The sequence below is a fragment of the Alexandromys fortis genome, unplaced genomic scaffold (assembly GCF_014885135.2).
Source record: "Alexandromys fortis isolate MF-2015 unplaced genomic scaffold, M_Fortis_MF-2015_v1.1 scaffold_122, whole genome shotgun sequence".
Classification (NCBI taxonomy): Eukaryota; Metazoa; Chordata; class Mammalia; order Rodentia; family Cricetidae; genus Alexandromys; species Alexandromys fortis.
The window spans coordinates 2,466,377-2,490,424 of record NW_026068004.1 but is presented as its reverse complement, the minus strand read 5'-3'; the positions used below and the strand labels follow the sequence as shown (position 1 = coordinate 2,490,424).

At 53.5% G+C, this 24,048-nt stretch overlaps 1 protein-coding gene across 2 annotated transcripts in view; it reads right to left on the bottom strand.

Annotated features, from left to right (window-relative positions):
- Kcnq4 (potassium voltage-gated channel subfamily Q member 4) overlaps positions 1-24,048 on the bottom strand; it is a 52,015-nt gene that overhangs the window by 16,347 nt on the left and 11,620 nt on the right. For both annotated transcript variants that reach the window (XM_050161389.1, XM_050161391.1), the window contains exons 2-8: positions 5,526-5,616; positions 4,856-4,982; positions 4,487-4,662; positions 3,779-3,904; positions 3,254-3,364; positions 3,021-3,116; positions 659-747 (exon numbers count right to left, since the gene is read on the bottom strand). In XM_050161389.1, coding sequence (XP_050017346.1) covers positions 659-747; positions 3,021-3,116; positions 3,254-3,364; positions 3,779-3,904; positions 4,487-4,662; positions 4,856-4,982; positions 5,526-5,616 — 816 coding nt within the window. The remainder of the gene's footprint in view (positions 1-658; positions 748-3,020; positions 3,117-3,253; positions 3,365-3,778; positions 3,905-4,486; positions 4,663-4,855; positions 4,983-5,525; positions 5,617-24,048) is intronic.

Here is a 24,048-nt window from a genome sequence, read left to right as displayed (position 1 = left end):
CGCTGAGCACAGCAGCCCAGACTAGCACGCAGTCCATGCCACCCTGCCCGTGGGACTGAGCCAACCAAGCCGGCTCTGCAGTCTTCATTCCTGCCCCAGGGCCTGGCCAGGCACCTGGCTCCAGGCACCTTGATGATGCTATTAATAACCTCCGGCATGGAGCCACCCCCATTCAGTCTGAGCCCAGCCGGGGGCCAGCAGAACAGACCCATCGCTGGCCTCAGAGGTTGCTGCCCAGAACGGTAGCAGGGATCACACAGTCACGCACAGGGGCTCTGGGGCGGGCACACGTTTCTGCCATAGCACCGTCTCTAACCAGCGATACCTTGGTTGGTACAAGCTACGGTGTGCCCACTCAGGACTGAGGAGAGATGGGCTGGCTGCCGCTTCCCTAGGTGGCATCACCTATTGGTGAGCATGGAGATCGCCAGCACTCCGTGTGTGGGGCTCAGCTTCAGAGGCAAAGCTGCACCCACACCCTGAGCCCAGTAGACACAGAAGAGCTGAGGAACGGACCAACCAGGCTCCAAGTTATGCAGGACCTGAAGCGCCAGCCCCGAGGGCTCTGTCGGAGCAGTCTCCTCTCTCAACCCTGAGGGCATCTTCTCAAGGGGCATTAAAGCCAGCCCCTACCTGCTCCCACTCCAGCAGGACCTACCTGAAGGATGGGAGGATACTGTCATAGTAGTACCAAGTGGCTGTCAAGTAGGCCCTGCTTGTATCCGTGGAGTACAGGCGCCACGCAGCCTGGAGGCACGGGGAGAAGGGCGTGTCATAAAAGTCCTTAGCCACCCACCAACCCTCTGCCCCCGAGGGAACCCGGTCCCAGGCCAGCTGAGAGTGATACTGCGACCATAGGCCAAGTCTAATTCCGTAGCCACCAGCCAAGAAACCATAACTCCCTCAAGGTGACCCAGTAAATCGGCACCAGAGCCAGGGGCCTACAAACACTGGGACAGAGCTGGGGTCTGTGGTCAGGCAGGCATGGACTTCTAATCTGTTCTTCCACGCAGAATAGAGTGACCATTGCTGCCCTAACTAACAGTGTTGTGAGGATAAAGGGACAGATGCGTAGCCAATGCCAAGCTCAGCGCCTGGCACGCTTAAGGCCAGGGTCCGCGAAGCCCTCCCGCTTGCTCCCTTAGCTAAGTACACATTCGCGGAGTCTGGTTAGTGTCTTTCTTCATAAGCTGCATCTTGGGCCCCACTGCATCCTCAGAGCCAAGTACAGTATCTGGCACACGCAGGTGGTTCTGCAAATGTTTGGGGAGGGAATGTTGACTAAGTGAATGGCTTTACAAATAGCGACTACGCTGTATTTTCATCAGCCGCCTACTGCTACCATGGGACTACGAGGGCCTGAGGGAGAACAGAAAAGATTATTGCCCACAAACTCTGCAGCAGTCACGGACTCTGCAGCAGAAGGAACTACGGTCAGAGGTAGTTTTCTACGGTGAGAGGAAAAACTGTCCCTCTCCATCCAGGTAAAAAGGGTCTGGGAAGGACTGTGAACGGATTGATCCACCGGGATAGGAAGATACAGAGACTGTTAGACAGGACAAAGCAGAATTGGGGCAGCCCCGGATGCCTTCCCTCCTCTGGGTGCCTCTTGTCCTTAAGGGGTTGCCACAAGTGACCTCACCAGCCTGGCGCCTTCCGAAGACAGAAATATTTTTACTTCCTGCTTGCCTGGGTCCCTGGCATGGGCTGGGGAGCAGCTGCCAGAGGTCTCATTAATTATGGGTACCACAATACCAGCTGTCTCTCAGCAGGGACCGTGCCAACCGCCTGCCCCTACAATGCCCCTTGGGAGGCCAGCCCTGAGAGGACAGTGGCCATTGTGTCCCAAGGGATGCTAAGAAGAAAAGGCTGGGCTGGTTGTTGGAGATAGCGGGGGAGAAAGAGAAGGGGCTCTCTCTACCCTGGGAAGGAGAGATAAGGAGGGGCCAAGTCAGGCTGGGGTTTGGGGGTCAGAGGATGGTGTGCTGGGGAGCAGGCAGCGGTGTGCTGTGTCAGGACTCTTAAACTACTTCCTACAGGAGTTCTCCTGTACGCCCCTATGCTGGAGAGAGGCCAAGGTAGCGAAAGGCTTACAGATCAGAACCCACTCCAATCACATCCATCACACTCAGGGAAGCTGAGACCACATGCACTGGCTTCCTATACCTGCTCCCGGTCTCTGGCCACTCCTCCTCTACTTCCTCGACTGGCTCCCTTCTCACCGGCCCATTAAATGCTGGCAATTCTGAAAGTCCAACTTTGGACCATCTCCTTATTGTATGACTTCCTGAAGGCACAGGGAGTGTATCACGGTGCCAGGAGTGGAGCAGGCTGACAGACGACTACCCAGTTTCAAGATGGCAGAGTTAGATCTGCACTAGGATATGGGAGTCTCTGGTCCAGGCTCTCCCCATCCCTGGTCATGGCTGCAGTTGGCAATAAGACGGCTTTAGGGAGTTCGAAACCCGCTGTTTGCTGCAGGGGAACATTACTGACAACACAGTCAGCAGCCCAGCTCTGTCCACAGTGTGGCATGTGACACCCTCCTGTGTCTATCTGAATATAATTGGCCCCCATAATCTCACAGGGAGTGCCACTTTTAGGAGGTGTGGCTTTGTTGGACTGGGTATAGCCTTGTTGGAGGAAGTGTATCCCTTTGAGGAGGGCTCTGAAGTTTCCTATGCTCAGGGTACCACCCAGTGAGTCCTTCCTGTTGCCTGCAAGATGTAGGACTCTGAGCTACTGTCCGCCTGCATGCCACCATGCTCCCGTCATGATGATGGACTGAACCTCTGAAACCGTAAGGGAGCCACCCCCAATGAAATGTTTTTTCCTTTATAAGAGTTTTAGTGGTCTTGGTGTCTCTTCACAGCAATAGAAACCCTGACTAAAGCACCCCCCACCCCACCCCCAAGTCATATCCCTCTCTGAGCTTTGAAGTAGAGCTGTAGTTTTTAAATTGGGACACATGGGGCAGTGCACAGGGCCGACAAGCACGAGGTCTCCCAAGCATCATGTACCTGGATGAGGTTGGCTGCTGGCATCCTCCGCTTCTCAAAGTGCTTCTGCCTATGCTGCTCCTGCACCTTCAGGGCAAAGCCAGAGCCCAGGATGCCCTACGGAGATAGGATATGGTTGCAGGCAGTGTAGGGAGAGGACAAGAGCATACTAGAATGTTCCCATACCTGCCCAACTGAGGATAGACTTGTCAGGTCTTGGCCCCAGCCTCCCTCACCCACCAGCAGGAACTCACGGCAGGCAGGGCAAAGAAGGAGATGCCCAGTAAGGCGAAGCCGGCAGCCAGAACCCTGCCCAGCCATGTATGTGGCGTCTTGTCCCCATAGCCAATGGTCGTCAGTGTAATCTGGAGATACAAACAGGTTACCCATAGGACTGGGCATGGGGGTCAGCCACAAGGACTTGAAGGCACAGCAAGTGCAAGAAGAAAACAGATGACAAGACAAGGACTTCCCCCAACAAACTCCTCTAGTGGCCCCTGGGGACTGATCTCAAGGACTTCTCAGGGAGACTGGAGGGGTACAGACGGGTTCTCAACGCTAGTTAAGGAAGAACAGGACAGGTCACGAGGACTGAGTAAAGGGCTGGATGTAGGGGGCGCAAACAGGTCCGAGAGAATAGTAGGGGCTAGCATAGGGACTGGTCTCAGGAGCGCCAACCTAAGCTTGAGTTGGGGCTCCGTGGTAAGGGGACAGAACCTAGGAAGCGTCCTGGGGAAGTTCGTAGGGGCAAGGGCGGACCTGCACAGACCCTCACGCACCGTCCCCCACCAGAGCGAGTCAGCATAGGAGGAGAAGTCGGAGTTGGCGTCCTTCTCAGCCAGGTAGACGAGGAAAGAGGCGAAGATCAGCACCAGGAACCCGATGTACCAGGCGGTGATCAGCTCCTGAGGGAAGGAGGAGGGGTGCCTGCCAGCCGGGGGGTAAGGGTACACACACTTCTCCAGTAGCCCCCTTTCAAGAAAGGAGCCCCTGCCTGGCCTTCTCAGAAACCCCCAGAGCTAGATCTCAGGCCTGTCCTTAATCTTTCCAGGCTTCAACCCTTCGGATCCCTTCCCAGACTTTTACCTTTAGGGCCTACCCAGTTCCCCATTCCATCCGGGGCAGACCTCTCCAAACCAAGGGGCTGGCAGATGTAACCCTTAAGCCCTACCTCTGAGGCCAGGCCTTAAGCGCTGCCCCGCTGGCTCCAGCCGCCTTGAGCCCGCCCCCCAATGTAGGCCCCGCCCCCTCACCGGGTCACCCCTGCTCAGCTTCAGCCCCTTCCCTCGGATAGACAGGCGTATTCCAAGCCCTAATAGTTCTTGCCCCAGTGTAGGCCTAGCTCCCAGCAGTCCTTGCCTAGGCCGCCTGGGCCTAGCTCCAGTCCCCATTTGCCCAGCGTTGGCCCCGCCCCAGCTCCGCCTCTTGCTTGCACCTCAGATAGTTTCCCAGGAGCTTCGTTTTCCCCCATCTTTCCCCAGCCTCACCTTACTATGCGCGTAGACCACCGAGCCTAGCAGCTTCCAGGTGCCGCCGCGGCGGTCCATACGCACCATGCGCAGGATCTGCAGGAAGCGCATACTGCGCAACGCGGACGTGGCAAAGATGTTGCCCTGTGTGCCCGCAGCGATCACCGCCACCGAGGCCACAAACACGATGAAGTCTGCAGGGCAGAGGTGTCGAAGTCACCAGCCCACCTCGGGTCAAGACCTGGGGTGTGGGACTCCTGGGACTGTAATGGGTGGGGTGGCAGATTGGGAGGGTCCACTAAATTCGCGAGGAGCCAGGATGGGGTCAAGGATGAGATCAATGCCTCCCTGAGGCTTGGGGTGGGGCAAGATAGGAAAGGCTTGTACCGATGACACAGAAAGGTTTCCTGGCGAAGCGGAAGCGGCCCTGCCATCCTCTGTAGCGGCAACAGCAGCCAGCCGACCAGACGCGGATTATATATTCCAAGCCAAAGACCACAATCATCACGAATTCCTGTGGGGGACCAGGACCCAGATCAAAGCCCAACCCTTGGTTAGGAACATCGGCACCTGGTTAGGTTCCTCTTATACCTGGAAAGATTTGAGAGAATTCCAGAAGGGAGGTGACCTCCTCTTTGTCCTCCAGGGAGAACAGAAGCCCAAGTCTGCCCCCATACACAAGTGTCTAGCTCTATAAGAAGCCTGAGTTCTTTCTTCTCCCTGCCCTGAGTCTTCCAGCCATTCTAGACTCTCAGTCCTGGTTGAGGGCAGTCAAGAGTGGCTCTCTGTCAGCGGAAGGCCTTCTATTGGTGTACTTTTGTTTAACAGGGTAAGGTTTGCTTCTGTTCTGGTACAGACTGGAGTCTACTCACCTAGTCTATCCTGGGCTCATCCTCAAACTTCACACAGCACAGGCCATCTCCCTGCACCAGCCAGGAATGAGCCAGAGAGAAGCAGCAGTCTGCTCTCTGATCACAGTCTCTAGAAGGCTCTCTCTCCTCAGGCCAGGAGATGCTCTGCCCTGGAGGAGACGCCAAAGGGGACTCCCAGCACTCACCAAGATGAGGAGACACTCGTTGGCAAGTTCCTGGTGCTCCTGGATAGTGGACAGCACGGACAGCACCAGACAGCTGAAGACTAGCAAAAATCTGCAATTGGAGCACGGCGGGGAAGGTTAGATGGCTGGGGGAATAGGATGACTGAGGGTCCCCGGGCAGGGGCTGCAGAGTCAGGAGACTCGCTATTCGGGTAGAATTCTTCGGAAAACAGAATCCAACGCAGAGTCATTAAGCACAGATATCTCCCAAGCCCTCTCCAGAGGACCCTGGTGTGACTGGGACGCAGAGAGGAGGCCTCCCAGTTTTGTCTGGGCTAGCGAGAGAACACGGAGGCTCAGCGTTTCCCGGCCTCAGCCACCCACTGGCCTTGGCTCCGTTTTAAGGCCCAAGTAAAGTGTTCCAGAGGTCACCAGAGCTCAGAAGCAGTGGCCTCAACTGAAGAATAAGGACAGCTGCTCTGCCTCCGTGTTTTTCTGGAATTCATAGTGAGTCAGCAGGAGAAGCGAGGGGCTGAGGAGGTGGCCCAGCAATGAGAGCGTTTGCTGCGTGAGCTTAAGTCCCCCTGTTTGAATCCCGAATACACACACGAAAAGGCTGGGCATGACCACGTGTGTCTATAACCCTAGTGCTGGGATCAGAGACAGGCAGATCGCAGCAGCTCATGGGCCAGTCAGTTCCATGGAAACAGTGAGGTTCGGGGTCACTGAAGGACCCTGTCTCAAGGGAACAAGGCAGAGAATGATATCATAGGGCACACAATGTCCTCCTTTGGCCTCCACAGACATTCACACCCGTAATCAGACACACACACCACAAATAAAAAGGGGACAGAGACGACAAGGAAGCAGCAACACAGGGGTGAAGGAAAGGAAAAGGGGGATCTGGAAGTGAGGAGCTGAAGGCCTGGAACTACCCAGGGGGCAGCGTGAAGCTCCCAAGTGGCCCTGCTAGAAAGGAACATTATAGAATGTAACTCATCCAACACTTTCCTTGTTGTCAGTTGCACATGAAAAAAAAAAAAACAGTGGCTTACAGCAGGAAAGGGGGTCACCAAGGCTGCTGAGTATTTCTAGGGCTGACCCGAGATTGGAGCCGGGAGTCCCCCAGAAGAGAGGAAGTGGGGAAGAGTTCATAATCAGGTGCCTTGAGGCATGGACACGCACAGAGGGGCTGCAGGTGTAGGGAGGGGAGTGTGGGCTCTTTGGAAGAAGGTGTGCTAAGCATGCCCCTGCCCTAGCAAACACCGGAAGGTATGTGCTTGTTCCCTGGAAACATCACAGTGCACTGACTAGGCAGCCTCCCCATGCACGCGTCCTCAGAGCTCTATTGATGCCATCACCATCAGAGCCTCTGCACACCTTCGGCCCTACGCACACTCATCTGCTCCCCAGAACCTCTGCTACTCCCCTTCCAGAGACTGCCTTCCTGTCTGTGCCCCAGGGGCTGCTCGTTCTTACAGAGCCTTGCTATGTAGTCCAGGCTAGCTTTGAACTCTATCTCCCTCTCCTGTCTCAGCCTTCCTGATTCTAGGATTACCAGTGTGCAACACCATGCCCAGCCCAAATCTCTTTCCGTTTATCTTTATTTCTGTTCCAGCATGCATGCACACTTTGTGTGTGTGTGTGTGCGCGCGCGCACACGTACGTGTGCACATGTGCACATGTGGGTGTGAGAGAGAGAGCAAGAGAGAGAGAAAATGTGTGTACTCCTAAGAAAACCACTGACCTCTTCTAGTGAGCCTTCTTTTCTAATCTGGGCTGATGGGCAATTGAGAGTAGGGTCTGGCCCACTTACCACTCCCTGAAGGGCAGGATCTGGTGCCACAGGAAATGCCCCCCCAGATCAAGGAGGCAAGAAGCAGCTGTCAGTGAGGGCTTCAGATGAATGAGATGGAGGCCTCTGCAGCCAGCTCCAGCCCAGAGCTGAGTCAGCAAAGACACAGGGCAAGTGGAGAAGGAAGTATATCCTCCACTGCTCAGATTCAGTCACTAACCACAGGTCCAGCAGCAGCCAGGCTCTGAAACGGGAGCTGCAGCTGACACAGAGTGGTATGGGCAGGGCTGCAATGGGAACACCATGGCCCTCACTCTAGCCCAATTCCTCCACTGCCTCTCTCTGCATCCCTAAGACCTCAGGCAGTCGTGGGTATTCACAGTTCTTTGTTGAGCACTTCCAGAATTCCTTCCCTCTCTTTTTTTTCTCTTGCCACTTCAATAGTTACACAGGCATCAATTATCCACAATAGTCTATGCCAAAAAAGCAGATTAAAAAACCTCAAGGGTCATGTGATCCTTATCTTTTAAAAGAGACTCCTTTTACATATGCACCATTAGTGGCAAAAATGAAGTAATTTTATGTTTGCTTTCCTGTGCTTCCTAAGATTTTTTTTTTAAAGAGTGAATATGGACGGCTTAAATGATAGCAAACTGATGTGCCCCCGTTTATTTGTTTTGCAGTGCTGGGAAGCAAACCCGGGGCTTTCTAATAAAGGGCTCAGTTATTCAGCTCTATTCTCAGACCCTATGGTCCTGTGGTGGCTTGAACGAGACTGTCCCAAAGGCTCATATATCTGAATTCTTGGTTCTCAGTCAGTGGACCGTTGGGAGGGGCCAGGAAGTGTGGCCTTGGCAGAGCAGTGGTGCCACTGGAGGTGGACTTTGAATTCAAAAGTCCAGGATACTCTCAGTCCCAGCTCCCCCTCCCTACTGCCTGTAGATCGGGATTTAGCTCCCAGCCGGTTCTCCAGCACCACGCCTGCCTATCTGCCTGCTTGTTGCCATGCCCCTTGCCATGATAAAAATGAACTAATTTTCTGAAACTGTAAGCAAGCACTAGTTGAATGCTTTCTTTTATAGGAGTTGCCTTGGTCATGGCGTCTCTTCACAGAAATAGAACACTGACTAAGACAAGTCTCTAACACTTTTAAAGATTGATTTTACTTGTAATCATGTGTGTGTGTGTGTGTGTGTGTGTGTGTGTGTGTGTGGTGTGAGAGAGCATGCGCACATGAGTGTAATGCCTGTGGAGGTCATAAAAGGGTGCCAGGTCCCCTGGAGCATGACTTACAAGTCGTTGTGAGTGCCTGATGTGGGCGCTGGAAATTGAATTTGGGTCCTCTACTAGCGTGGTATACGTATACGTGTCTTGCCTGCAAGTATGTCTGTGCACACATAGTGTAGGTGTGTGCTCGTCAGAGGACAACCTGAAAGAGTTGGCTCTCTTTTCTTCATTATTCGAACATCAAACTCAGGTTGTCAGGCTTGCCAGCAACTACTCTTACCCAGGGAGCCGTCTCACTGACTCCCATTGCCACCAATTATTAATACTTATTTATCTACTTACTTAGTTAAACAGGGTTTCTCTACACTGCCTAGACTCAAACCTGTGATTCTCCTGCCTTTGGACTAACAAGGATTACAGGTATGAGCTACTGTGTCCAGCACCACTAGTATATTTTTTAAATGCATTTTTCGAAAAGGAAATACAAACCATAAAAAAAAATCCCTTTCAGTCCTGCCTCCAGCCCTTACTATATTCACAACTCTGCCTAGCAGGTGTGAGATTGTGGCAGGCTTTCCTGAGAGCCCAACTCATTATGCCCACCTACCAGTTCAAAGTTTCTTCTTGGGTATCTAGGGGCCCCTGGAACCACACACGCCCTAAACTAGAATCTCAACACCCCTTAAGATCTCCTTTCCTCCACCCTAGTCGTTCAGTGATGGTTCCTGGGTACTGAGGCCAGCTATCTGAGTCCGCTGTGATTCTTTTGTCTTATCCTCCCCACCTCCTGCTCTGTAGCAGTTCAGTTGGCTCAACCTTCAGCTTCTATCAGACCCAGCTCCCCACTCCTGACCGAGCCCCACAATCGGCGCCGCGGAGCTCCCTGCCTCCACTCTCATCCTCACACATCACCTACTCCTTCAAGGTCCCCGCAATTCAAAGCTGGAAACCATCACTGCTGAGAAATTCTCAGGTCTCGCTTGGAGAGCAAAGGTCAAACTCTTCAGCCTTGCCAGTGTACCCTCGGAGGTCTACCCCATCCCAACCCGGTCCACCCACCTCTGCACCAAATCCCCTCTGCTCTCGTACTACTAGCTGCAACATCCTAGCTCCCTGAGCCTGCCAGGAGCTCATCTAAGTATGTCCACCTCCAGGCTTTGCTGGTTTGTTCTGTTGGCTGCTCTCTTACTCACCCCGGGGGGGGGGGGGCCTGCTCCAATGCCACTTCCTTGATGAAGCCTTCCCCAGCCTCCTCTCTCCAACAGTGGCCTCATCTACTGTTCCCTCTTCCTTTCCCTGACTGACTGGTTTCACAGCATGGAGAAGACAAACAGGAGGAATTCACATTCAGTCAAACACCCTGTCACTAAACCAAAGTCTGCATGTTGAATCAAGGGAGGAGTCTCCTAAACTCAGCACACCCATCCTGACTGAATAGACACCCCAGTGTCTCTCCTAAGATGTCCCTAATCTAGACCAGCTCTACAGGGCAAATACTGCTCTCGGATCCCTTGACCCGGCTGGAAGTGGCAGTTGTCCACCTTTAACCCCAGCACTCTTGAAGGCAAGAAGATCACTGATCTACGTAGTAAGTTCCATGCTAGCCTGGGACATAGACTCTGTCTAAAGCAACAACAAAACCCTGAATTTCACCTTTCCTTAATCACTAGCAGGGATGAGAACTTTTTTACCCTAGGCCCCCAGTTCAGTGTTGGAGCTGAGGATGAACAACACCCTGTTCCTGTCACCTGAATCATTATTCCTCTCTTCAAGATGAAGACATGAGACCCAGGACTGGCAGATTTGCTTAAGATCCCACAGTGACTCGGGCAGATCTGAGGCTAGAAACCTCTCTTCTGGCCTCAATGCCACCTTGGCCTTAGCCTTCACATAGGGATGCCAGATGCTTTTGGGGAAACACAGCTCAGATGGCTAGAGCTTAGGAGATGGAGGAAGTCTGGCCACGCTGGTGTATGACTTCATCATATAACAAACAGGCCTGCTCTGGGCCTCAGTTTCTCTGACTTTCAAGAGTAGAGATGGTATACAGGTGGCTGGCCAGGGCCTTTGCCATCTCCCTAGCAGGGCGCCAGACTGGAGGCCCCTTTCCACTACCTCTTTATGCATCTCACCTGGGGGCAGGGTAACCCCTTAGCCAACCTGGAGTTAGAGATGTAGCCGACCGGGGATAGACTGTAAACCTGTCAGGAAGCCTATCACAGTCTTTTCTGACCACCATACCCCATTCTGCAGCTACCCCCCTACTCATTCAGGAAAATTAGAGAGAGAAAGCTAGACATTTCCTTACATCCACAGTTCTCAAACTACAGAGAACATCAGAATTCCCTGGAAGCTTGTTAATGGTGGCAAGCCTGTAATCCCCGCACTCGCATGGTGGAAGCAAGAAGATCAGACACTCAAGGTCATCCTTGACTATATTGAGACCTTGTCTTAAAAGGAAAAATGCTGATTTCTGGGCACTTCCTTGGCAATGTCTGAATCAGAAAGTTCAAGGTGGAAATGGGGCTCCATCACTAACCAACTTAGGGTTTAGCTTGTTTTTCTTTTGACAGGGTCTCAGTATGTATCCAGGCTAACTTGAACTTAAGATCCCCCTCCTTTGACGTCCTAAATGCTGGGATTACAGGCATGAGCCTCCACATTTGGCACCATGTCAGCACCTTTAAAACAATGACAGTCTTACTGTCTCCCCGTCCACACCTCCTCAAGTCACTACCGGAAGAGGCCAGGACTGGGGGCTGTCAGGGAGGCAGGTGTCATGCCAGCATCAGCTTCGCCACTGGTCTGATGTGCCATCTCCAATGAGAACCATGGGCCCAACCATTCCAAACCCTCCACACACGTGTTCTCCATCAAGTCCTCCCTGTCCCTACCATGGCTCTCCAGGCGCATAAGGCGGTATCTGGGGGATGTTATGTCAGTCTGGGAGTGTACACAGATCCTGGAATATACACTTTAAGGGGACTATGTTATAGGATAGGAATTACTTCTCAACAAAGCTTTTATGAGAGAGAGAGAGAGAGAGAGAGAGAGAGAGAGAGAGAGAGAGAGAGAGAGAAGAGTATTAACTTTCCAAAGTCATAATGCCAGACCTGAACCCAGGACCACCCGGGCCACAAGGTCAAACTATTTCTCTGAGCTTCAAGTTCCCAGCCAACCACACAAAGGCAGGGGACACTGAATGGTGAGTAGATTCTCATCAGCCGACTCTTCAGCAGTGGGGTGGGAAGGGAGAAGATCAGTCATCGGCTCCGTTTCGGAATCCCTAGAAACATCGCTGGAAGGACAGATGCTCAAAAGCTAGAGAAATGGACATACGGCAGGTGGGAAGGAGGATGGCAGGGATTCTCACAGCACGCAGGAGAGAGGTTGCCCCCTAAGTTATCTGAGTAATACTGGCTCCAGAAGCACTAATCTCATCTACACTCAGTTGGTTTATGGTCAAGGCAGGAATAAATAATCCAGATCCCAAGACACCGCCAAGCATCACAAGGGGGACACACTGGGAGAGCTGGTGACTGTCCTAAAGAGACTGAGGCTGCTCCAAGAAGATGTCGGTTCAGCTGAAGCAGAGACGTAACCAGACAGGAACAGAGGTGAGCCAGACCGAAGAAGCAAGGTACGCCAGTGGCAAAGATGGGGGAGTCTGTGGAAGCCAGCCCAGAAGGCTAGTAGTTTGTGACCCAGTAGGGAACACCGAGAGGGTCGGATGCCGGAGAGCACCCTCTGGTACTGGAATGTGAGCCTAAAGAAATGGGGAGCCACTGGGGAGTTTAGAGGAAGTGACAACTCCCACTGGTGTTGGGTCCACCACCTGCGTAGTGTAGTGGGATGGAGATGCAGACGAGAAATACGAGCCAGGAGGCTCCAGGATAACTCATCTGGGAAATGATAGCGGTCCGGACTGGCAAAGTGGGAACAGAAAATAGAGAGGACCGAATGGACTGGTGGCACTGGAGGAAGGGGGACTCAGGGACAATGAGGAAGAACAACCCCTCTGTTTTCGACAAGGGCACTGTGCTGCTGGAAGTGCTGAGTAAGGCATGGGAACTGAGAGACCCCAGAGGAGAGGCAGGTATTGGGGGCAAGGCATGCTGGGTAAGAAGACAGAACTGGGTAGAAGAATGATGTGGAGATATTGGGGTAGACATGGGGACAGCTGCGACAATCCAGTGAGCATGCGGTGAATCTAGAGGAGGACCCAGTGACACCCTAGCAGTGTGAAGGGAGGAGCTCTCTGTCCCTAAGAGTTGACTCAAGGAGATGGGGAAGAAACCAGAAGAGAGGCACAGACGTCAGGAGAAGGATAGACGACAGCAAGAGGGGAGGAGGGGACGGCAGTGCCCAAGCCCTGAAAAATGTCTATCGGATTTGGTGACATGTTGATCACTAGGTCCCTTGGTCTGGGCAGTCTCACCGGCAGAGAAAATCCTGAACAGGTCCAGATGGAGTTAAAGTACATAGGGTGGGAGTGGCCAGGACTACCAAGGAGAAAGGCCAAGGCAGCTGGAGAAAGATGGACACAGGACTCTTTCTCAGGAGAGGGGAGTGGGCGCAGCCAGAAGGGGAAGCTGAAGCCAGGGACAGAGTGGAGTATGCACAGGATGGATTCCCAGGCTGGCAGGGTGAGGGGAGGAGAGGCAGGCTACAGTTCAGAGGGAGACCAGGCTGGATCGGGGAGGGAGCTGAGCGTGGGTACCCAGGACCTAGGAGAAGGTGTGGGCTTCTGTAGGAGCTGAAGGGCGGAGCCTGAGAGGGCTGATGGGTATCAAAACCTGCATCATCCGGGTCTGGTTTTTCTGTTTTTTTTTTTTCCAGGTTTGAATATGGGGTGAGGAAGCAGCCTATGTGAATGGAATTGGGGGATGCTTCCCTCACCAAGCCAGACACCTGCCCTTTGCCATCTTTCCTGCCGGACCTCCCTCCATTTTTCCCTCCCTCCAAGGTCCGGCCCCCAGCCTGAGCCTTGCCAGTCAGTGCCTGGGACCTGCCTAGCAACCAGCTGGCTCCCTGATATTTGCCTCTGACCGGGCAGTACGTGACGCCTTTGCTTTCCAGACTGGGGCCCCCTGAGCAGGGCTGCTCTGTTCCCCTGAGCCGGGGAAGCCTGGTGGCAGACTGTCACCACTCAGGCAAGATTCCTGGAGGGCAGAAGCCATGACCCCCAGTCCACCTGCCTACCGAAAGGTATTTCTTGAGCCTCAAACCAGAACTGAGGCTGAGAAGGGTTTTCAATAGATTGACAATCACATCCCGACAAGGGGGCTGCAGAAAAGCCTGAACGGTCGGTCCCACAGCCTCTAAGCAGGGGGGGACACTTGCTTTATCTTGTGGGTTGGGGTGTTGCTGAGAGGGGCGTTAAGCGGGCCTCAGAGCATGGCTCTTTCCAAGAATCCTCAAGGGCTGGGAGGAGAGTTTCCCCTGATCCAGCGATTCTAAATACGGCAGAGGGAATAAGAACATGTGACCCAGGGCCCCACACAAGGCTGCTTCTGGCACGGCTGTATCTCTGGGCCAGAGGTCCAGAATGGGGCTCAGGGACGGGATGAGGTCTTAAAGGAGCCTTAGTTTCCCTGACTGTAACATGAGGGAGACAGGCAATCCAACAGTGGCTAAGGTTACTTCAGCGTTATGACTGACTGTCCAGCAGGGCAGTAGGAGATAGAGACAGCCCTCAGCTTCGTTCTACTTTCTCCAAGGGTGTCCCTGGAGGGACAACAGCTGCCAGCACATAGTGCAAACTATGAAAAATAAAAAAAAAATGCCTCCTATTGGAGGACCAATTAGAAAATGCATTCCCTTCAGCTGGACAAGTTGCAAAAACTTGACCTCTTGAGCTGGCTCCATTAGAAACTGGAATTGCTTGCTGAGGGCTGACCCACCCCGAGTCACTGGAATCCTCTCAACCCAGCTGGGCACCTCATGGAAGACCCAGGGATGACTCCACGGCCCCTCCTGGCTGGAATTTGAACCAAGAAGGCTCCACCGGCTGTGCACGGTGGCACACATGTTTGAAACCCTAACACTTACGAGGTGAAGAAGGGGCATCGGGGGCTCAGGGCCAGTGTCAGCTACATAGCTGGTTCAAAGCCAGTTTGAAGTGCATGAGACCTTGGCTCCAAAGAATAAAACCAGGGTGGTGTGTGTGTGTGTGTGTGTGTGTGTGTGTGTGTGTACTTACCACAGAGGTTGGGCTGAACCAACAGGATTTATTTTTTAGTGTGTTCGCATGGGAGGGTATGTGCATGTGTACATGTGCCCACACGGGTCCCATGTGCACAGATCGAAGGACGAGGCGAATGTCCTGCTCTGTCACAGCGTCTCTCACTGAACCTAGAGTTCACCATTTTCAGCTAGGCTGGCTGCTAGCAGGCCCCTAGAGACCCTCCTATCTCTGCCCCCATGCCCAGCACCTGGGTCAACGGGCACACATGGCCTTTCCCAGTGTTCTTGATGGTCCAGACTCATATTCTCACGTTTGTGCATCAAGTACTCCTACACCCTGAACCACCTATCTCATCAGCCCCTCCCTGGATCCCCCTCTCTCTCTAGAGGGAGCCAGGAGCCTCGGAGGGAAGGGGCAGAGAGGAACGGAGAGCAGCCAGCAGCCAGCCAGCTGTGACAGACCTGAAGCTCACCTCCCATCCTCCAGTCCCAGAATCCCGGATGTACTTCTGGCTTCAAGGGCTCTGCAACACCCTCTTTTCTTACCACCCTCCACCTCCTAGGCCAATCCCTCGTGAGCTAGTTCCTCTGCCGCACAGGGGCATGGAGAATGGTGGCTTCTGGGAAAGGCGCTTGAGCGCCATGCTTTGAATGTGGTTATTTCCTAGGGATTTTAGGGGTCTGGAGCTTGGTCCCCCGTGTGGCAATAGTGAGTGAGCACAGAGCCTGATAGGAGGTTGTTAGATCCTTGAGGGTGTGACCTCAAAGGCATTAGCATAGTTCTCCTTGAACTCCAGTCTTTGGCTTTCTGTCCTACCACGTGATCACTCAATCTCACATTCAGTCCCAAGATTGTGATATGATCATCTATGAGGTCTTCATGAGATCTGAGCCAATTGGCACTCCCTTGAGCTTCCAGAATTAGGAGCTAAACAGAGCTCTTTTCTATATGAAGAACCTAGCTTTGAGTCTATTGTTACAGTAACAGAAAATGCACTAATAATTTAATGAATAACCTCATTTTTCCCCAGCGGGGCCAGTCACCAAACTTCCACTTGTTTTCTCTGCTTCCTCCTGCTGGACCAGTCAGACTGCCTTCTGCAGCAGGCATAGGAGCTGCACAAAATGTCAACACAGGCCAATAAGGGAACAAGGGAGAAACAGGGGCTAGCAAGGCAGCCCCAACTTCTCCAACGGCTAGCTGCCAAGGCCTGGGGTGAAGGGGAGCTACGGAGTAGTATACAAACTGCCCAGATTGGAGGGACGTGTGCAAGGTGGCTCCCATGGCTCCATTAAGAAGTTCCAAGAGTATTCTGTGGCCCAACTTCACACCTGTGTTTGACACAAGATTTTACTTGCACAAAGATCTCTGCTGTTTTGGTTTTTCTTTTCTTTTTTTTTTTTAAAAGGTGAATCCACTGACTTGTGTCTCAGGCTCAAGTGGAGAGGCAAGGAAGATCCTGCCCACCAGGCTGCTTTATTCCAAACCCCGGCTTCCAGGCTGGCACAGACCATCCCCTAAGCATGCTCCGTTCCCCCAGCATAACACACAGGGCTTTGCTAGCTCTCCCCACCATTTTTTCTCCTCCTCCCCATCTCCCATGTGTATGTACCTCGAACCAGGCTGGCTAGGTGGAAGACACCTCACACTCCTGTGATCCCCCACTCCCATCTCTTTGTGAACTTCCACGGTGGAGTGAAAAACCTCTGTTGAAATAGCTGCCACCTCAGCCCCAGAGGTCTGTCCTCTCTACCAGGCATGTCCTGTGTCTGACTCAAACAGATGCTGGGTAAGTTCCCTGAGAAAAGGTGTGTCCCTCCAGCACACTGGCCCCTCCTGACTCCACACCTCAACACTCCCTGAAGCAGGAGGAACTGTGGGGAAACGACACAGCCCTGAACCGCAAAGTATTTATTCATCCATCCACTCTCTCATTCATCCATCCATCCATCCATCCATTCATTCAGTAACCATTTACTATGCATTCAGTGACCGTTTACTAAAGATTCTTCACGAGACAAGCACAGTCACACAAGCCCTGCCTTCAACAAGCTTACATTCTTGTACATTGTACAAGCATACATTGTACAGAGAGTGGGCAGGGAAAGCAGCCTTGGAAAGATGGTCTTTGAATACAGTGGAAGAAGTAGGGAGCCATGCAGGCATCGGATGCAATGCAAAAGGCCTGAGCCAGAGAATGCCTGGTGTGTTCCCGGCCATCAGGGAGGAGTGGGAAAAGCAAGGGAGGGCGAGAGGTGGAAGCCGATGCCAGTCTCTGGGTAGCTGAGGATATGGTTCCCCACTCCCAGGAGACACGCAGGAATGTGAGCAGGAGCAGCGTGGACCAGGGAAGTGGGGGGAGGGGGGACACTGAGAGAAGAGGAACTAGTCCTGTCCCCGCCTTGAGCTGGGAGGCTGGTGGCGCTATCCCAGCAGGAGCCTCTTGTGACTCGCTCAAGAAGTGGAGATGGCAAGATGTGATTAGATCTGGGCTAAATCTTGGCACTGAAGATCCCTTCGAAAGCTACCAATTCTCTCACTTCTAGATGGGGAAACTGAGTCTCAGAAGGAGGCCTGTCTACACAGCACTGGGCCTAGCCCTGAATTGCCCAGGTCTGAGGGTAAAGTTCTTTTGTTTGTCACTTGCCCCATCACCATCCACCCTTCAAAAAACCAAGGGGCCAGGACAGAACCTGTCTGGGCCCTTCCTGCAGCACTTCGTTTGAGGATTTCCCAGTTCCCCAACTACTTGAGTCTGACAGGGGTCAGGGTCACCTCTAAGGAGTCTTCTGTTCTCCGAGTCAGCAGGTTTGTGCTGAGGGGGAGGAGGGATTTCAGCCCCAGCCACTTGGTTCTCAGTACTCCCAAAGCTGAGAGCGCACTGGCAAGAGCTGACAGGATGGAACAGGAGCTTTGGGGGAGGGCAGGGCCCCCCTGGGGAGCTCAGGTGCCAAGATAGAGCCCAGCCTGGTGGTTCTGCAGACTCAGCCACCGAGGACCCCACCCAGACCGAGGTTTGTGGGTATGAATAAGCAAAGCAGCATGCAAACTCACAGGCCACACCCGGGGCAGCTGAGTGTCCCCCCTAGAACCCCAAACCCAGAACCAGCCTGACCAAAGCTAATGAGCCCTGTGAGCTGGACAAGACTTGCCATGTGAGCTGTCCCATAGCTGAGGTGGGGGCTAGGAGTTTATCTGCAGACACTCTGGTTTCTTCAGCGTCTTGTCAACAGAGGGCTACCCAGCCTACAATGCCAGCAGGCCAGAGTCCTCTCAAGGGAAGAAGCCTGCTTGATGGCTCTGAGAAGAGTCAGGATTGGGGGCACCAGAGGGCATAGCACAGGAGCATAAGCGGTGCTGGGAACCTAGGCGGGCAGATTCTCTACCCTAACTTGGCTAAGCAATCTGTGGCAGGAGGGAAGATATCAAGAGCCTTATTTTTGGCTGGTCCAGCTGGCTACTCTGGCTTCCGGGACAGGAAGTGAGACTCTGGTCAGCTTCTGAAGCTGCCTGTTCCTTGTTCTCTAGGAAGTCAGCGAGTGTTCCGGGGTCACCCAGAAGAGGGTCTTTTATACTTTACTTGCTTGCAGAATCTAGATGGGACCTTCAAGAACTCTTCCATTACTGAATAATGGCATCAAGGAGTGGGGTGGACCAAAGCAGAACTTTATTAGCCTCAGGGCTGTGCAGATCAGGGAACAACTGTCTCCGGTTCTGATGCCCTGTCCTCTACTGCTAGACTCTGCTATTATCACCACCAGAACGAGCTTGAATTCAGCTCTGCGTTGGCTGGTGGACCTAAAGCACGTGATCTGTCCCTCTCTAGGACTCAGTTTCTCCCTCTGTCAAACGGGACCAATGATTCCAGACGCTGCAGCCTGGAGGTAGGGGTCTCCTGGGATGAAGTCTGAGCAAGGTTCAGGTTCACCTGGGGACACAGGAGGCTGACACTGGGCGGAGCTCCTCGAGAGAGGAATATGTCCTTGGGGGAGACTCCTGGAGACCCCTACCCGGCTCAGTCTTTGGCCCAGAAGAGTTTTCTGCCATAGGGAACTCCACCCGCTCTAGGGTAAGAGCCACGGGACCCCAGATCTCGGCCTGGGCGGGACACAGTGGAAGGGGCGGGGTCCTTTGGGGGCGGGGCTTGTGGGGGCGGGACTTTGCCGCTGCAAGCTCCCAGCGCACTGCGGCTCCGGTTACCTCTCCGCTGCCTCCCCGCCCAACCGGCTTATTTTCCGTTTCCAAATTAACAATTGAAAACGCGGCGGCCTGAAAGGCGAGCAGCGGGCCAAGCGGAAAGTGTGAAGGTGCTGCCGCGTTACCGAGGCCGGGGGCCGAGAGAGGGCATTCGACACCCCGACCCGCCACCAATCGCCCACCCATGTAGGCCGGAGGGCGGCAACCCAAGGGGAGTCTTGGCTTGCTGCAGCCCTCCCGGTGCTGCTCTGAACAGGGTCGCAGCACCCAGCGCTCAGACTCGGGACAATGCCAGCCCCTGCAAGGACGAAGGGGGGCAAGGGGAGAGCGCGCTAGGACTAGGTTTCCACTCACAGGCTGAGTGCCCAGCCCGGGCAGCAGGTGCCAGGCAGCACCTCATAGCACCGTCCTTAAAGGTTCCTAGTGTCGGGGAGTTTCACGTGTGAACTCAAACAAGTCATTTCACCGTGCCCAGACTCAATTTCCTCATCTGGAAAATGGAGAGAAAAGAGGCAGTATATGTGGAACAGATAAAGGCGGCTGGCTCCCAGAGAAACCTCTTGGTAGCAACTATTATCTGTGTTGACAATGTTGAGGTAGTAGTGAGTCCTAGGTACCCCTCTTCCTCTCACTGTAGCTAAGTGTGCAAACTCCCCCCGCCCCCCAGTGTCTCCTTGGAGGCCAGAAAGGTCCTGGTAAGGGGCTCAAAGACTGGCTGAATGAGAAGGCCTGGGCTCCTCCTACAGAGAGGAGTGGGGCTGGGCCTGCATCATGGGCATTAGGCCTCTCCTAGTTGCTCAGTATATGGGTGGTAATGGAGAGACTTCCTGTCCCCTGGTGCCCAGGCAAAGGGGATAAAAACTCCAGAGACAGTTTTTAGTCCTCTTACCCCTGTAGAGCAAGATCTGAGAATGCAGAAACTTCATCTTGCTCACCATCTTTCTTCAGCACCTAGAACAAGCTAGAGATTCCCAGTGAACAATTATTGAATGCATGGATGAATCAATGAACGATTGAGCAGGCCCATGCAACCGGCCTCTCATACAACTGCGGCCCCTGTGCTAAGGGAGCAGGGAGTTAGGATGAGTTCCCTCCCACCCAGACACCCAGGACAACTGGCACGACAGGAGGGAGAGACAGACAGGAAGACAGGGAAGAGAGATGGCATTCTCAGGAGGTGGAATTATGATGACCTATCTCCTGGTTCCCCTCCACCCACTCCTGGCCAGCCTAGGACTCGGTCTGATCCCTCCGAGGAGTCAGGCCCATCCCCACATTCAGCCTGTGTGGATCCCAGTGTGAGTGCTCCTGTCCCATGTCGGCCCCATGGCCTCCATCTACTCCCCCACTCTTCCGCCTTGGTGGCTTCTATGCCCTCTACCTCCTGGAGCCCTCTCCATGCCCAAGCATCCCTGTTCAACTTTGGGAAGAAGTACCCAAGACCCTTAGGATTTCACGTCTCAGCTGGGCAGCCTCAGGACCCTTGTCACTGTCTTCTCTGGTCTCTGTCGGGTCTGTGCTGTGTCCAGCTAGCTGTCCCTCCCTATGTCCACCCCAGTGACGCCGATTTCCTAAAGCAGCCCAGTTTTGTCCTCTCATGTCCACCAGGCTGGCTCAGGGGGACGCCAAGGGCATGAACCTTGGAGACTTGGGACTTTGCCAGCCTTGCGAAGCCTGAGGAAAGCTGTCTTGGAGTTGTTGCAGAGAGGTCTGGGCAGAGGGAGACCGGGCGTGAGCACACCTCTGCTGCCGGCAGGGCGGGGAAAGAGTTCAAGTGGAGACCCACATATGGCAAGTCTAAGTATTTGAAAGTTTAAATCAAGTTAACAAGCTGTTAAATAAAATGTGCTCTGTGCTCCCTGGCATGTCTGCCTCCGCAATGATCTGGACGAGCAAGTTTGAATTTCAATTCTGGGATTCTTTTGAGGCCACCAGTGCTGGAATACAGCGGGGTCAGGCAGCCCGTTGTGTAGCCCCGTTCTCTTCCCCACTGAGTCTATATATCTCACCAGGCTCTGCCCGTGCTCACTATGAATTAGCAGACCTTGGTCTCCCACCCTGGATTATCTGAGAGAGAAGCACACGCAAGTTCCAAGTCCGTATGCAGGGCTACATAGGCAGATTGGACGGCTTTCCTAGGCCTCTACCCTGGAATCCACCCCAACCAAATCTACTCTGATCGGATATATATATATATATATATATATACCATTCAGGGTCCTATCAGAGAACCAGGTCTACTGCTTCAAACTGTTCTAATCTAGCCTCTGGCCTGTTGAAGGCAGGAGGAAGTAAGGGCTGGGTGACCACAGTAATGCAACAACAGGCAAGCACAAACCCAGGGCACAATCCCAGCATTCCTGCCTCCCACCTAGACTTTGCCCTGAGAGCCCTTTTCTGGTTGTTGAGACCTTGGGCCCTCCCAGATGACAAGCCATCAACAGTGTCTACAAGGCAAAAGAGAGCTTTCATCTGGGACCTTGACACAGACTTCAACTCTGATTGCCCAGCCGCAGGGATAGATTGAAGAGCCAGGACCAGGCTCCAGAGAAGGAAGGGAGCCCTGGTATAAATAACAGTGGGGGGCCGGGATGTTTGGGCCCATCTCCCAGGCGACGGCTGTGTTTACTGCCCAGCGAGGGGGGGGCAACCCACACATTTGCCTCCCTGAGTTGTAGCCAAATTTCTCCAGGAAGGGGTGGCCCAGGATTAGCCCCAAACACTCTAACTTTACACCCCAACCGATGGATCATCGGCCTGACAGAGGCCCTAAGCCTCCCTGCCATTTCTGGCCTCCTCTAGCCCCAAATGCTGCAGACTGTACCTTGATCCACCCCAAGCACTCCAGCATTCTGCCACCAAGATCTACTTCTGCTCAAAGTCTGGAAGGCTGGGGAGCATGAGGAGGGCAGGGAGGGCCTTGAGCAGAGAGCTGGGCATGTGCCAGCATCTAGCTGGGGCCACTGGGTATAGAGCAGAAACCAACCTCTCCCACGGCCCTGGCCAAGACAGGGGGAGGGCTGCAGCCCCCAGATTAGGAGTGCAAATCCCTTTCCCCAGCCCACAGTTCATCCCATGCCTGTCATGTGAGAGCATTAGATGGCCAAACCCATCATGGGGAGGGCTGGCAGGTGCCCTCTTGATCATGCACTGGCAGTCACACAGACCAAGGGGAAGACCATTGAAGCAGCAGGGCAAGGGGGAAGGTCCTTTCCCGTGGGCAGCAGCTGCACCCGGCCTGGGCTGGGCATGGGGTTGATGAGCTGAGTTCCACAGCAGGTCAGTCCAGCGTAACACACACACACACACACACACACACACACACACACACACACACACACACACACACACAGCTCTGCTCAGCTGTCTGGTGGATCTTGCCCGGGACAACCGCTAATTTGCAGTCAAAACTGGGGCAGTGTGTCCATCACAGCACACTCAGACACCTGGGCTGTCTCAGCTGAGCCACTTTGTGTAAGTCACTCTGTTTTAAAAAAAAAATGTGTGTGCATGTGTGAGCAGATATACTTTGTGTGTGTGCATATGCACACACACATGTGTGCTTTTGTGTGGAGTTCAGCCTCAGAGTCCCACCCACCTCTCTGCTCAGGGGCCCTCCTCATGCTCCCCACTCTTCTGGTCTCTGAGCAGAAGTAGGTCTTGGTGGCAGAATGCTGGAGTACCTGGGGTGGACAGAGGTGCAGACTGCAGCATTTGGGGTGAGGGCAGATATAGAAGGGCTAGAGTCTAAGGAGCCATCCAGCTAATTTTTTTAGACAAGGTCCCTTTAGACAAGGGACTGCTGACTGGGCAAGGCCTGTGGGCCAGCCTCGGGGTTCTGCCTCTCCGACACTGAGATTACAAATTGTACCATTACAATGTTTTTTAAACACATGTTTTGTTGATCAAGCTTGGATCTTCATGATTGGGTGGTACTCACCTTACTGACCAGGCTATCTTCTAAGACAGGCAGACCAGATGGGCACACACACACACACACACACACTCATTTTTTCAGTGCTGGGAATCAAACACAGGACCCTGTGCATGCTAGACAAATGTTCTACCATTGAGCTACATTCCCAGACACCTTTCCCAGCCTGAGTATGAGATGGTGCAGTAACATTCCATCCAGGAGATACTACCATGAGAACTTCTGTCATGAGGATTCAGGGAGATAAGTTGAACACACAATAATTAAAGTTCACAACAGGCTAGGTATGTCTGTGGACCAGCATGTGGGAGAGGGGACCTCCTTTTCAGTACACTGGGAAATCTACCCAGATCTAACCAGAGGGGCCTCTAGTCCTGGGAGGCGCTGTAGGAAGGCTGTGCTTCTCACCGCTGGCAGAGATAACTTTGACCCTCACACGGAGCCTCAGTCTTGGTCTGGGCCCAACTGCTGATTTACGTTTAGTCTTTGTCCAGTTTGGAGCCATTCTCCTTTAGTAGAAAGTCAGAGTGAGGTGTTGGAGGGGGTGGAAAACTGGAGAGACTGCCCTTTAAGCTGTAAGACAGTAGGGGAAAGGGAGCTGGCCCCTGCCTCTTTCTCTAGACTACACCATCACTGTCTCAGTCAATCCTGGCAGGTTCCCACAGGGCCCTTCTAGACCACTCCTCTGGGGACACCCACAGACCCCAATCCCAAACCCTCTGGCCCTTTCTAACCAGTCTCTGGACCTGCTCTCACTCTTCCTGCTTCCAAGTACACCCCAGCTTTACTGCCTCTCCCAGGGCTGGGTTTGCATACATGCCTAGAGCTTTCCCTACAGGCAAAGTTCCCAGGGCTGCAGGCCAGGCCGGGACAGCCAGGCCCAAGACAGAGTTACTGGCAGCTGTGGAAGGGTGCTCTGAGATATGGGTCTTGGGGTGAGCAATCGGGATGGCATCCTGGGGTCCCTTTCAGAGTCCTTTTTCCACTGGGGTCCTGGTCAGTCCCAGAAAGGCATTTCTAACAGAATTCTGCTTGTCACGCCCACACTCGGTGCCTTTCAACGTCTTCTCCAGGAAGCTGCCACCGCACAGCAAGCACTGTCCCCACCAAACCAGGCCCAGCTTAAGCCCTATTCTCTGGACACCATGCTAACTAAGACCCTTGTGTTCTAATGTCTTGCTCTCTTATGCACGGGCCTCACCTC